The sequence below is a fragment of the Hydra vulgaris genome, chromosome 04, assembly GCF_038396675.1.
Source record: "Hydra vulgaris chromosome 04, alternate assembly HydraT2T_AEP".
Taxonomy (NCBI): Eukaryota; Metazoa; Cnidaria; class Hydrozoa; order Anthoathecata; family Hydridae; genus Hydra; species Hydra vulgaris.
In genome coordinates this window covers 11,553,336-11,565,992 of record NC_088923.1, presented here as the reverse complement: position 1 = coordinate 11,565,992, position 12,657 = coordinate 11,553,336, and the positions used below count along the sequence as shown (strand labels likewise).

General features: G+C 26.2%; 2 protein-coding genes across 4 annotated transcripts; one reads left to right on the top strand and one right to left on the bottom strand.

Annotated features, from left to right (window-relative positions):
- Positions 1-2,707: 2,707 nt before the first annotated feature.
- Positions 2,708-5,452, top strand: LOC136079566 (uncharacterized). Of its 3 annotated transcripts, none has more exons than XM_065795454.1 (6): positions 2,708-3,059; positions 3,172-3,348; positions 3,629-4,273; positions 4,601-4,678; positions 4,908-5,209; positions 5,291-5,452. In XM_065795454.1, the coding sequence occupies exons 3-6, from the start codon at positions 4,138-4,140 to the stop codon at positions 5,309-5,311; spliced, it is 537 nt and encodes a 178-aa protein (XP_065651526.1). In that variant the 5' UTR covers positions 2,708-3,059; positions 3,172-3,348; positions 3,629-4,137; the 3' UTR covers positions 5,312-5,452. The 3 variants fall into 3 exon arrangements, with proteins under 3 accessions (XP_065651526.1, XP_065651527.1, XP_065651528.1); XM_065795456.1 differs by having other exon boundaries at positions 2,710-3,059; positions 4,637-4,678; XM_065795455.1 differs by lacking the exon at positions 3,172-3,348.
- Positions 5,453-5,792: 340 nt separating this feature from the next.
- On the bottom strand, positions 5,793-7,428 carry LOC136079565 (putative nuclease HARBI1). Its single transcript, XM_065795453.1, has 4 exons — positions 7,283-7,428; positions 6,869-7,147; positions 6,479-6,736; positions 5,793-6,268 (listed from the first exon to the last, which is right to left on the bottom strand). Exons 1-4 carry the CDS (start codon positions 7,358-7,360, stop codon positions 5,834-5,836), a joined length of 1,050 nt encoding a protein of 349 aa, XP_065651525.1. The 5' UTR covers positions 7,361-7,428; the 3' UTR covers positions 5,793-5,833.
- Between the last annotated feature and the right edge of the window lie 5,229 nt (positions 7,429-12,657).

Here is a 12,657-nt window from a genome sequence, read left to right as displayed (position 1 = left end):
TGGTTGCAGTTTACTGCCCACTTTACACAAATGCATATGTACAAAGCTTTACATGAATTTGAAGTTTACAAACAATATGAAAGTAAGCTATTTTATAATTTTACAAAGATACTGTAAGGTTTATACAAGATTTAAAGTCTACAGGTTTATATTATTTGTAATAGTTTAGTCGTGAAGTAGGTTTTTTTATTTTTTTGAGAACTTTTTTATTGATTAGTTCAATTTAAGGTTTTCTGACTTGAGTATCAGTCAAATTCAATGTTTTTAGGTACATACTTTCAACGTTCTTGCATCACTTTCACACTGCATCTTTTGCTGAAAGGTATCAAAAGTTCTTGCAGAACTCTTCGACTTCAACTATAGAAAGATATCAAGAACTCTTCGACTTCAACTATAGAAAGATATCAAGAACTCTTCGACTTCAACTTTAGAAAAATATCAAGAACTCTTCGACTTCAACTATAGAAAGATATCAAGAACTCTTCGACTTCAACTATAGAAAGATATCAAGAACTCTTCGACTTCAACTATAGAAAGATATCAAGAACTCTTCGACTTCAACTATAGAAAGATATCAAGAACTCTTCGACTTCAACTATAGAAAGATATCAAGAACTCTTCGACTTCAACTATAGAAAGATATCAAGAACTCTTCGACTTCAACTATAGAAAGATATCAAGAACTCTTCGACTTCAGCTATAGAAAGATATCAAGAACTCTTCGACTTCAACTATAGAAAGATATCAAGAACTCTTCGACTTCAACTATAGAAAGATATCAAGAACTCTTCGACTTCAACTATAGAAAGATATCAAGAACTCTTCGACTTCAGCTATAGAAAGATATCAAGAACTCTTCGACTTTAACTATAGAAAGATATCAAGAACTCTTCGACTTCAAAAGAAAAAAAGAATAATAAAAATAAAATATAAGCAAAAACACCAGCAAAAACCAAAAACAAATGAACATGTTAAAATATAAATAATTTTAATAATGTATTACCGAATCGACAATGGAACCGAAAGTAGCGAATAAAATAAATACAAAAAGAAATATATATAAAATTTACAAAAAAAATTCGTGACAAAAATTAAAAAAAAGATTCTTATTGAGTACCGCTCATAAGAAATGCCATAGATATAATTAGCCAAAATATTTACCTCGTAAAAATATGTATTTTTACGAGGTAAATATTTTGGCTAATTATATCTATGTACTTGCTATGGAGAAATTCAACTTGATACTTTTTCATATAACCACAAAAATACTTCTAAAAAGGTGCGAATTTATACATAAGAATCAGATTTATTTTTTATATTAGAAGCAGCTAGCTTATCTAATAAACTTTGAAGACTTTGTTAAACTTATACTAAATCACTTTTATTCGAAATGAATATTCTTAATATACATCAACATATTTTTTTTTTTTATGTTCTTTGCTTTATGTTCAAATGCAAGATGGATTTAACCCTTAAGATGGATTTAACCCTTTTAATTCCATAATACTCAACTTTTTCAGTTAAAACTTTGTGATCAATTTTATCAAAAATTATAAATAGTGGTTTCATAAATAAATTTATAAAAACCCTAGCGTATATTAGGATTTTTAAAAGATTCAGCAATACTGCAGGTAATTTGGAGTAATACTGCGGGTGATTTAGTGTAATTTGTGTTCTATTGAACTTATTTTCTTGAAGCCGCATTGATTAGGATGAAGTGTGTAATTTGAAAATAAATAAAGGCTAAATAGCGATTGAATAATAGTTTAAAACATTTTTACCTCCCTTAAGAAACTAGTGAAATTCTATTTTGGCGCTCTGGCTTTTGCGGAAGAAAGACATATTATTTAATAGCGAAAAGTTTTTACATAAAAAAAATGGATATTACGGAGAAAAACATCGAAAAAATGATTTCTAGTAAGCTTGAAGAACATAAAAAAAGTATTCTCAAAGAAACGGAACCCTTATTAAAAGACCAGGAAAAATCATTTACCTCAATAATAAGTGCAAATCTCAAAATTATCACAGATAGATTAGACATGCTAGAGAATGACTGCGAAAAAGCTGTTAAAGAAATTTTCAAAACAAAACTGAAAATACAAAGCGAAGTAGTGGTTGAACGAGCTCATCGTATTGGACAATTTAAAGACAACAAACCAAGAACATTAGTTATAAAACTTTTAAACTTCCAAATCAAAAACAAAATTCTCAATGCTGTAAAGTATCTTAAAGGAACTGGCCTATACATAAATGAAGACTTCGCTCAAGAAACAATATATTATCGAAGAAAGCTCTGGGAAGAAGTTAAAAAACTAAGAAGCGAAGGTAAATACGCCATTTTAAAATACGATAAAATATTTACACGAGATTTTAAAAAATAGCGCAACACACTTTTGTTTAACTGAGTAAACGCGTTCTAAATTTTACATTCTAAAATAATGGCAACAAAAAATAAAAAAATAGATTTTGAAACGATGCGCTTTAATGTCTTTGAAACCGCGAATAATATACTCAATGACGCTGTTACGCAATTTTTTCAAATGTATAATTTTAACTCTCGATATTTTGAAACAGAAACTTTCAAAACTGAACTTGAAGCTTATAAAAATAATTTTACGGTAATTCACATAAATATAAGAAGCATAAATAAAAATTTTGACAAACTTAAACATTTCCTAATTTATTGCAATTATTCATTCAGGGGCCAATGCTATAAACATAAAAAACGAAGTTTTTTCCGTAAAACACGAAGTTTTTACCGTAAAAAGCGAAGAAAAAAAAAGTCCATTGCTATAAACATTCAAAAAATACCGTTTTTGAGATAAAAACTTCGCTATTAAATCCAATGCTATAAACGAACAAGGGAATCCCTTTTTCAGATAAAAAATGCGTTTTTTCGAAAAAAAATTTCAGATAGATTTTTTATCTCTATTTTAGATATTTTCTTCGTGATTTTTAGCGGCCATTCTTGGAACAACGTTAGCACTTCAAAATCATTGAACATTCTCTGTTTGTGTTTTTATGTAGATATTTTACAGATAAAACTGAAAAGGATTTTGGTAATTAAACTAATTTAATTTAATTAAACAAATTTAATTTAAGTAATTAAACTAATTACTTAAAATCTGCATTTAATCGATTATTCAGTTCCTTGTTGGTTTTCCTTGTTAGGTTTTTGATAGTAATTTTGGTTAAACAAATTTTCCATGTTTGACTAAAGAAAAGTATATATAGTCGACAATTATGCCATATAATACACAAATACTGTCTAAATGCTGTCTAAAGAACTTAAAATGTTACTAGCAATAAAGATCAGAGAAAACAAAGAGGTTCTTCTTGGGAAGCTTAGTATGTTTTAATTAGCAAACTATTTAAATAAAAATATGTATAATTACATTATATTATATATATATATATATATATATATATATATATATATATATATATATATATATATATATATATATATATATATATATATATATATATATATATATATATAATATAGGTAAGCTTTTTTAGGTATGATTCTAATTATAAAATAATATATTATTATAGAATATTTAGTATTTTACTATATAAAACTATATTATACTATATATTGATTATTTATTTACTCTACTTTTAGGTCCATCTATTACTATGAGGCATAGAAATAGAATTTGGGAAGACATAATGTCACATTTAAATAGTTTAGGGGCAAAAATTGAAGATATCAACCAGCTGCGTAATAGAGAGTAGGATTTTTTGCGAAGAGCTACAATGCAAAAATTTGCTAAGAGTCTAAAAACAGGTATAGTTTTGTTATATATATATTTATATGTGTGTGTGTGTATGTGTGTGTGTGTGTGTGTGTGTGTGTGTGTGTGTGTGTGTGTGTGTGTGTGTGTGTGTGTGTGTGTGTGTGTGTGTGTGTGTGTGTGTGTGTGTGTGTGTGTGTGTGTGTGTATATACACACACATATATAATTAAATATTTTTGTATATATATAATATATACAAATATATATATACATTTTTTAAAGGTGCTGCAGGGAGACAACTAACAGAATTAGATAATGTTGTCTTAGACATTCTTGACAGGAAGTCAATAAATGTATCTGGAATCAATGTTCCTGATTTTAATATCTCTTTTTGTATGACAGATGATGCATTGTCATCCACTCCCAACCAACTTTCTACTCCCACTGCCACCCTTTCTTCATCAAGTAAAGAAGTAAACTTTACTTTGAAACAATCTTCTGATACAGCTTCTTTTATTTCATCTATGTCTGGTATATTTTTCTTTATTGGTTAAGACTAGTTGTATTATAAGATATATATTTATATATATATATATATATATATATATATATATATATATATATATATATATATATATATATATATATATATATATATATATATATATAGATAGATAGATAGATAGATAGATAGATAGATAGATAGATAGATAGATATAGATATATATATATATATACATATATACATAGATATATATATGCATATATATATAGATATATATATACATATATTGTATAGTTTATAGAGTTCTATTTTATTCTTATATAAATTCTATACAAATTAATTGTTTATATTAGATGCAAGAATTGATTGTATGTTCTCCCCTAATTTAGACAATACCACTCTTGTTGGTGATAGTCGTCAGATACTTCTAGGTAATGCAATTTATAAATTGTTTTTTTTTTAAATCTCAGTTGTTTAATTTAGTTAATTGTAGGTTTTAGACTTATAATTATATAACAGACAACATCAATTTGTGCTTAATTTTTTAAAACTAGTATTTCCAAAACCATCAAAAACTTCTTATTTTTAAAGGAATCTAAACCACCTTTCTTATTATTTTAGTTAACTGATCTTGTTTTGACACCTAGAATTAAATTTTAGATTCAATTCAAAATAAACCATCAATGGGGGCATTAAAAAATTTAAAAAGAAAACAAGCTAGAGAAAGTCTCTTGGTAGATGGAAGTTTTAAAAAATTGAAAGTAAGTGTTTTAGGGTTAGAAAAAGAAAGATTAGAAAAAGAACAAGAGTTAAGAGTTAAACTTTTGAAATTGGGCGTTGCCCTCAGGCAACAGCAAATTCGAAAAGAAAAGGCTTTAACAATATATTACACAACAGCAACAAAGCTAATGCATGAGAAAATGCAACCTTCAAACCAGCAACATTTTGTAAATACAGACACGGTATTTTATTTTTTATTTTTTAAATTAATTTGTAGTAATATTTAGTATAACTTTATCATTAAAAATTTTTTTTTATTTTAGGAGGAAATTCTCTTGCATTAAGAGAAAAGCTACATCATAATTTTATGTTAAATTTTGAAAATTATTGTATAAAAATATATACTATATTTAAACATTCGTCTTGTATAACCATGACCAATTACATTTTTTTAGTAACAATAAAAAAATAACTCCAATCTGAAATTGTTATTGTTATTTCATTTTTTTATCACCATTGCCTTACAGTAATAAATTCTGTAAAACTTCACACAAACATTAAGACCAATGCTGTTGCGATGTGAAATAGATACAAGCATTACAACTATAAAGTTAACAAATCTCCTATTATTTTTTAAGCGTGCTCTATAAAAAAACAAAATATACATACTTAAAAACAAATATAAACATATTTTTATGGTCTAATTTTTTATAAAAATTTCTTGCATTTGTTAAAAAATCATTGTGTAAATTTTTTTCCAATTTTAATTCAACTAATTTAGACACAAATCTATGATCCATGTCTAAACAATTTTGATAAATCCTATGCTCTAGAACAAATTGTTTATGAATTTTTAAACAATATTTTTAAGTAAAGTAGTTAAGTAGCTGTAATCGTCTATTCAAAGCTCTATCATTCTGATTTTCTTGAGCTAGATTTTCATCAGCTTGTTCTTCTTCGCGTTCTTCAAAGTCATTACCGTTGTCTCCATGTCGAATACACAAGTTATGGATAACAAATCCACACATGATAAGCTTAGAGGCATCTTCGACCTTATGCAAACGAATTCCAGTTTTCAAAGCATAAAACCTGTTTTTGACAATTCCAAAACATCGCTCAATTATGTTTCTAGTTTTTCTCTGTGCTATGTTGAAACGTTTTTGAGCTCCGTCTGGATCACCGGGAAAAGGTGGAATTAACCATTCTCGACATGGGTACGCAGAGTCAGCCAAAATTACAGCTCCATTAAATGGAAGCTCTCCAATTTCAAACTTGTTCCATAGGTTGCAATTTCTTAGAACCTAATAGCAGTAAAGTCACAATATTTAAATTTACTGTAAGTTACATTATAATACATTATATTAGTTAGTCTAAGCTACATTAAAATTAGCAATCATAATAGTTCAAATAGTATGTTCAAATATGAACATTCCGAAGAGTGTCACGTACTAGTTGAATAGCCGGCATTAGTGCACTAACAGTTGTAAAATATAACTTAGTGACAGACTTACATGTGCATCATGCCACCTTCCTGGACTGTTGGTCGATGCATAAAATATGGATGTGTCGGGTCCACATACTGCCATTGCATTTATGCTATGGACATGATGGCGATTGATTAGAGAATCTTCATCTGCTTGAGGAGGGTTAGAAAGGAGTATATGAGATCCATCCAGGACACCACATACGCACGGAAAACCTCCGATTTCCATGAACTTCTGTGGAAGAGTGGAGCAATCATTGGGCCACTTTATGATCTCTTGTCGAATCTAATCTTATAGGATAACAATTTTTATCTTTACTAAACTTAGTTTTTAATTTACTTACTAAAATAAAAATAATAAGCAACTTTATATGACAACGTAAAACTTTCAATAGTTTTATTAACTTAATACACTAACATTGAAAATAGCTTCTCCTACACTGTGTATAATACGATAAATTGTGTTGGTAGAGATTCCATGACAGTCTCTGAGAACATGAAAAAAAACATTTGTGCCAATAAAATGAAGAAATACCATTATCTGGAAACGTACTGAAATGCTTTTATTTCGCTTAGTATAATGTTGCAAATCATCTTTAAGCCTAGTTTCTAAAAAATCTAATACAGCTCTTGGGACTCGATACTGCTCTCGAAAAACGTTGTCAGAAACATCTTCGTTAAAAGAGCGACCATTAAACTAAAATGAAATTGAAAAACAAAACAAAAATATAATTTCTGTGCATATTTAGTATGATTTCTGATTTTGTTCGATAACAAATCATTAAAAAAACATCAAAATTTAGTAATTTTAAGTAATGCTTTAAACTCCAACCTCTCGAGGCAATCGGTGGCGAAGCTCATTTTCTGCAACTTCGAAATCTAAATCTTCATCCGAAAAAATTAAATCCATGTTCCTATTTTAATTTTACACAGTTTTTTTAAACACCAAATACTAGAATGTAAAAATATTTATAAAAATAGAATAGACAGCACAGCCTACTTAATAACTAATAAAATTTATTTAGTAGGCCTACTTAATAAAATTTTTTAAAAAAATTGTTGTTATCAATGACGTATTACGGATATAAAAAGTGCGTGAATTTAAGTGACGTATACGTTTTATGCTTTATAGCAATGGCCGAAAAAAATACAAATAGCGATAAATTCTTCGAGTTTACGCATTTTTTTACGTGTAAATAATTTACTTTAAAAATTGCGTTTTTACGAAAGATTTTTTTTCTCGAAAAAAACTTCGAATTGTTTATAGCATTGGCCCCAGTATGATTTGCCTAACAGAAACTTGGTGTTCTGATGAATCAATCCAAAATAACTCTAACTTTCAAATTCCAAATTATAAATTATTATCTTTTGAAAGGAAAGCATACAAAAAAGGAGGAGGGATTGCAACTTATGTTCGGAATGATCAAGTGATAAAAGTGAGAAAAGATCACTCCATTTCTAACCCCGATAGTGAGGTCTTTACAATAGAGATCATCAACTCCAAATTTAAAAATATTATAGTCTCTATCTGTTATAGGCCACCTGAAGGTAATATTAAAAAATGTTCTAACTATCTAGAAGAAATTTTTCTTAAAATCAATAAAGAGCAAAAAAAGTTGTTCTGTATTGGGGACTTAAACATAGATTGTTTAAAATACAAAGAGTGTCCGATCACTAAATTATTTTTTGATAACATGTTTCAACATTGTATTTTACCAATTATTAATAAACCCACACGGGTAACCTCGAATACTATTTCTGCTATAGATAACATACTAACAAACTCATTTCTAGATACCTCCTTAAAAGCAGGAATAATAAAAATTGATATTAACAGATCATTTTCCAGTTTACTTTACAATAAAACATGATACAAAAATAAATAATAACTCGAAAAAAAAAATTTATAAAAGAAAAATAAATAAAAATTCTATTAAATGTTTTAAAGACGCACTATCGGCATTAAATTGGGTTAAAGTGTATCAAGAATGTAACCTTGGGAACACAAACTCTGCATATAATACTTTCACAGATATTTTTCTAAAACACTATAATAATAATTTTCCAATCAAAGAAAAAGAAATAAAAGTAAAACATTTGAGCTGTCCATGGATCACCAACGGAATCAAAAAATCTTCAAAAACTAAACAAAGACTTTTTGAAAAACAGAAATGAAGAAAACCTATCTACTTATAAACAATATAAAAATCTTTTCGAAAAAATTAGAAAACATTCTAAAAAAGTTTATTATTCTAAATTACTTCAAAAAACAAATAGAGATTCCAAAAAAACATGGAACATCATGAAAGAAATAATCGGAAAAAAGTATATAAAAACAAACAGCTTACCAGATAGAATTATTATATATGAAATAGAACACAACGATAAGAACTCTATTGCCGAACAATTCAACAATTTCTTCGCAAATATTGGCCCTAACATGGCGTCTAAAATTCAAACCGCAAATAACTCCTTTGAAAATTATTTTACTGATCTAAATAGCGAACTAACTTTCAACGGATTAAGCTATGAAGAACTCGAAAATGCAAAAAACTCTTTAAAAATCAACAAAGCACCAGGAATTGATGAAATTTGTAGCAATATTGTAATGAGTATCTTTCCGATAATAAAGAAACCCCTCTTCGAAATATTTAAATCTTCAATTACAACAGGAACCGTTCCAGAAAAATTGAAAATTGCAAAAATTGTACCAATATATAAAACTGGAGAACCATACTTACTAAACAATTATAGACCAATCTCAATTCTTTCTGTATTCTCAAAACTCCTCGAACGAATAATTTATAATAAATTATACCAATATATAACAAACAACAATATCTTAAATACAAAACAATTCGGCTTTCAAAAGCAACATGCAACCGAACATGCAATCGTAGATCTTGTAAATAGCATCAACTACTCATTTGTTAATAAAGAATTTGTTTTAGGAATCTTTATAGATTTAACGAAAGCATTCAATACAGTTGATCATGCTATCCTGCTCAAAAAATTGGAAAAAATATGGCGTAAAAAATGTTGCATTACTCTGGTTTAAAATTTTTTTGCTAAACAGACAGCAATGTGTTAATACTGATGAAAATATCTGTTCAAAATTGCTTAAGATTAAATGTGGCGTTCCCCAAGGTCCCATTCTAGCTCCCTTATTGTTCTTAATATACATTAACGATCTTCCGAAAGTCTTAAACAAACTTGATGTAATAATGTTTGCAGATGATACTAATTTATTTTATTCATCTCAGTCTATTGAAGAACTCTTTGAAACAACGAATATCGAACTTGAAAAACTTAATATCTGGCTAAAATCTAATAAATTATCTTTAAACACAGAAAAAACCAATTACATTTTATTCCATCCCAACCAAAAAAGAAAAAAAATACCTTATATATTACCATTGCTAAAAATAGAAAACAAAAATATTGAAAGAACCTCAATAACAAAATTTCTAGGTTTACTAATTGACGAAAATATTTCATGGAAAGCACACATTGACTATTTAAATACAAAAATAACCAAAAACATTGGCGTGCTATACAAAGCTAGACCAATGTTATCCCAAGAAAATCTAAAACATCTTTATTTCTCATTTATACAGACCTATTATACATATGGTAATATAGCATGGGCAAGTACCAATAAATCCAATTTGAAATCACTTTATCGACGTCAAAAACATGCCGTTAGAATTGTCTATAAAAAAGACAAATTCACTCATGCTGAACCTTTGTTAAAACTCCTTAATGCACTAAACGTCTATAGAATAAACATTTATCAAAACTTATTGTTTATGCTGAAATATAAACTCGGGCTTGTCTCATCACATTTCTCAAATGATTTCTTTAAAAGCATTAGAAATAGATATGACACTCGAGAAGTAGGAAACTTTAATATACCGTTTAGAAAAACAAAACTATCGCGTTTCACAATTTCATATCGCGGTCCCTATCTCTATAATAAACTGATATCCAGAAATGCTATAATTAAAAAATTAGATAACCTAAATTGTTTGAAAATCTTACTAAAAAAATTCGTTTTAAATATAAACAATTATATGAACTTACACTAAACTAATACTGAAACTAGAGCCAAAATTAACGTTAAAACAAAAATACCAAAAAACTTCAATAACAAATATTTATATAAAAAATATATAAATCAAAAATAATTTTATTTATGCCTAATCATATATTTTTGTGTGCAAAATCTAGCATTTATCAATTATTTTTTATCTTACATTTTATTATATGTGAATCCAATATAAAATGAACTACCATTATATTTTGTGAAACTAGAAACATGTAAAAACAAAAATACAAAAAATATTACTAGTACAAGCGGTTTCTTGATGACAAGACCATCTGGTCTTCTGCAAGTTTCCCGCGTTCTTTTAATAATAATGATACTCTGCAGTTATATTTTTTGTATTCTATAAAGTTGTGAGATTTTATTTTTTCTCTTACCATCATATATTTTATAAAAATTGTAAATTTGTATCAGTTATATAGATAGAATCACAACATTGTAAAGATAAAAGAACAAAACAAAAAAAAAAAAATTTTTTTTTAGGGTATCGGGAAAAACTCCCGGTTTTCTTAAACGCTGTAAAACTTTAATTATGATATCTTTAATAACTTCGTAAAAGTCGAAGTCACTTATTAAGTAAATGTTCTGTAATAAAATTATATTTTTCCAACACAACTTTTTATTTCTGAAAAATTATTTTTTTTTCATTTGAAAGCAAAATAACCGTTTCTTCTAGCCACTTGTCAAATTTTTTTATAGGGAAAGCAAAGCCTCGATGGGACAGAGAAAGAAAGGGGCAGCAAAGTTTCAATGGAACAGAAGAAGAAGGGAAAACAAAGCCTTAATTTTACATTGAATTTAATAGTCATAGTAAAAATGTATTCTTGAAAAATACTCTTAACAAATTTAACCACCTTTGAAACTGAACTTTTATCCTTTGAAACTTGACTTTTATTTCAGGGGTGAAAACGATAAACAAAATTAATCGAAGGTTAATATATTTAAGTCAATACATATATACTTGTTATATATACATAAACAATACAAAATTATTTTATTTTTATATGAAAACAGAGTTAAATTATTGAATAAAAATTATAAAGTTAAATTAAAAAAAAATATATATATCGTTTTTGCAAAGTATGTTTTTTTGCATTTATAGTAAAAAAATTAGCCATACTATGAACATTTTGGATTGAGAAGTAAAATTTTATATACATTTAATTCAAATATATATTAATTGTTTACATATCTTTTAGATACTAAAAATAAAAATATCGAAATGTTATTTGATTAAAGTTTTTATTAAAGAAGTTGCGATTTACTTTTGCAGTTTACCAAGTAATATTTGTAAAGCTAATATGTGACCTCCAAAGTGAGTTATTCTTTTGTCGGACTCTGATAAGGATAAATATTTACATATTTTCATAAATAGAATATATTCACATTGGATAAATTTGGATTTAAACTATTTTTGTAAAAATCACTTATTGCTTAGTGCTAATCGATTCAATATATTTTTAATTAACATTTTCATCAAGACAAGTCCTTAAAAACTTTATGAACTATTATTTAAAATATTTATATATCTATATATATATATATATATATATATATATATATATATATAGATATATATATATATATATATATATATATATATATATATATATATATATATATATATATATATATATATATATATATATATATATATATATATATATATGTATATATGCGCGCTGTATATATATATATATATATATATATATATATATATATATATATATATATATATATATATATATATATATATATATATATGTATATATGCGCGCTGTATATATATATATATATATATATATATATATATATATATATATATATATATATATATATATATATATATATATATATATGTATATATGCGCGCTGTATATATATATATGTATATATATATATATATATATATATATATATATATATATATATATATATATATATATATATATATATATATGTATATATGCGCGCTGCGTTAACACAATTTAACTGCTATTATATTTTTTAATGAACTTTGTTTAATTACTTTAATTAGTTCGCATTTATTCGCATTATTCTTTTTTAAAAAAATACTTATTTACGCTATATAAATACCATTT

Coding starts and splice junctions, on each gene's coding strand:
- LOC136079565 (XM_065795453.1), bottom strand. CDS start 7,360: ATGGATTTAATTTTTTCGGATGAAGATTTAGATTTCGAAGTTGCAGAA. Junction 7,148..7,282: donor GCCACCGATTGCCTCGAGAG/GTTGGAGTTTAA, acceptor ATTTCATTTTAG/TTTAATGGTCGCTCTTTTAA. Junction 6,269..6,478: donor GAAGGTGGCATGATGCACAT/GTAAGTCTGTCA, acceptor TACTGCTATTAG/GTTCTAAGAAATTGCAACCT.
- LOC136079566 (XM_065795455.1), top strand. CDS start 4,138: ATGACAGATGATGCATTGTCATCCACTCCCAACCAACTTTCTACTCCC. Junction 4,274..4,600: donor TTTTATTTCATCTATGTCTG/GTATATTTTTCT, acceptor TGTTTATATTAG/ATGCAAGAATTGATTGTATG. Junction 5,210..5,290: donor ATTTTGTAAATACAGACACG/GTATTTTATTTT, acceptor TTTTTATTTTAG/GAGGAAATTCTCTTGCATTA.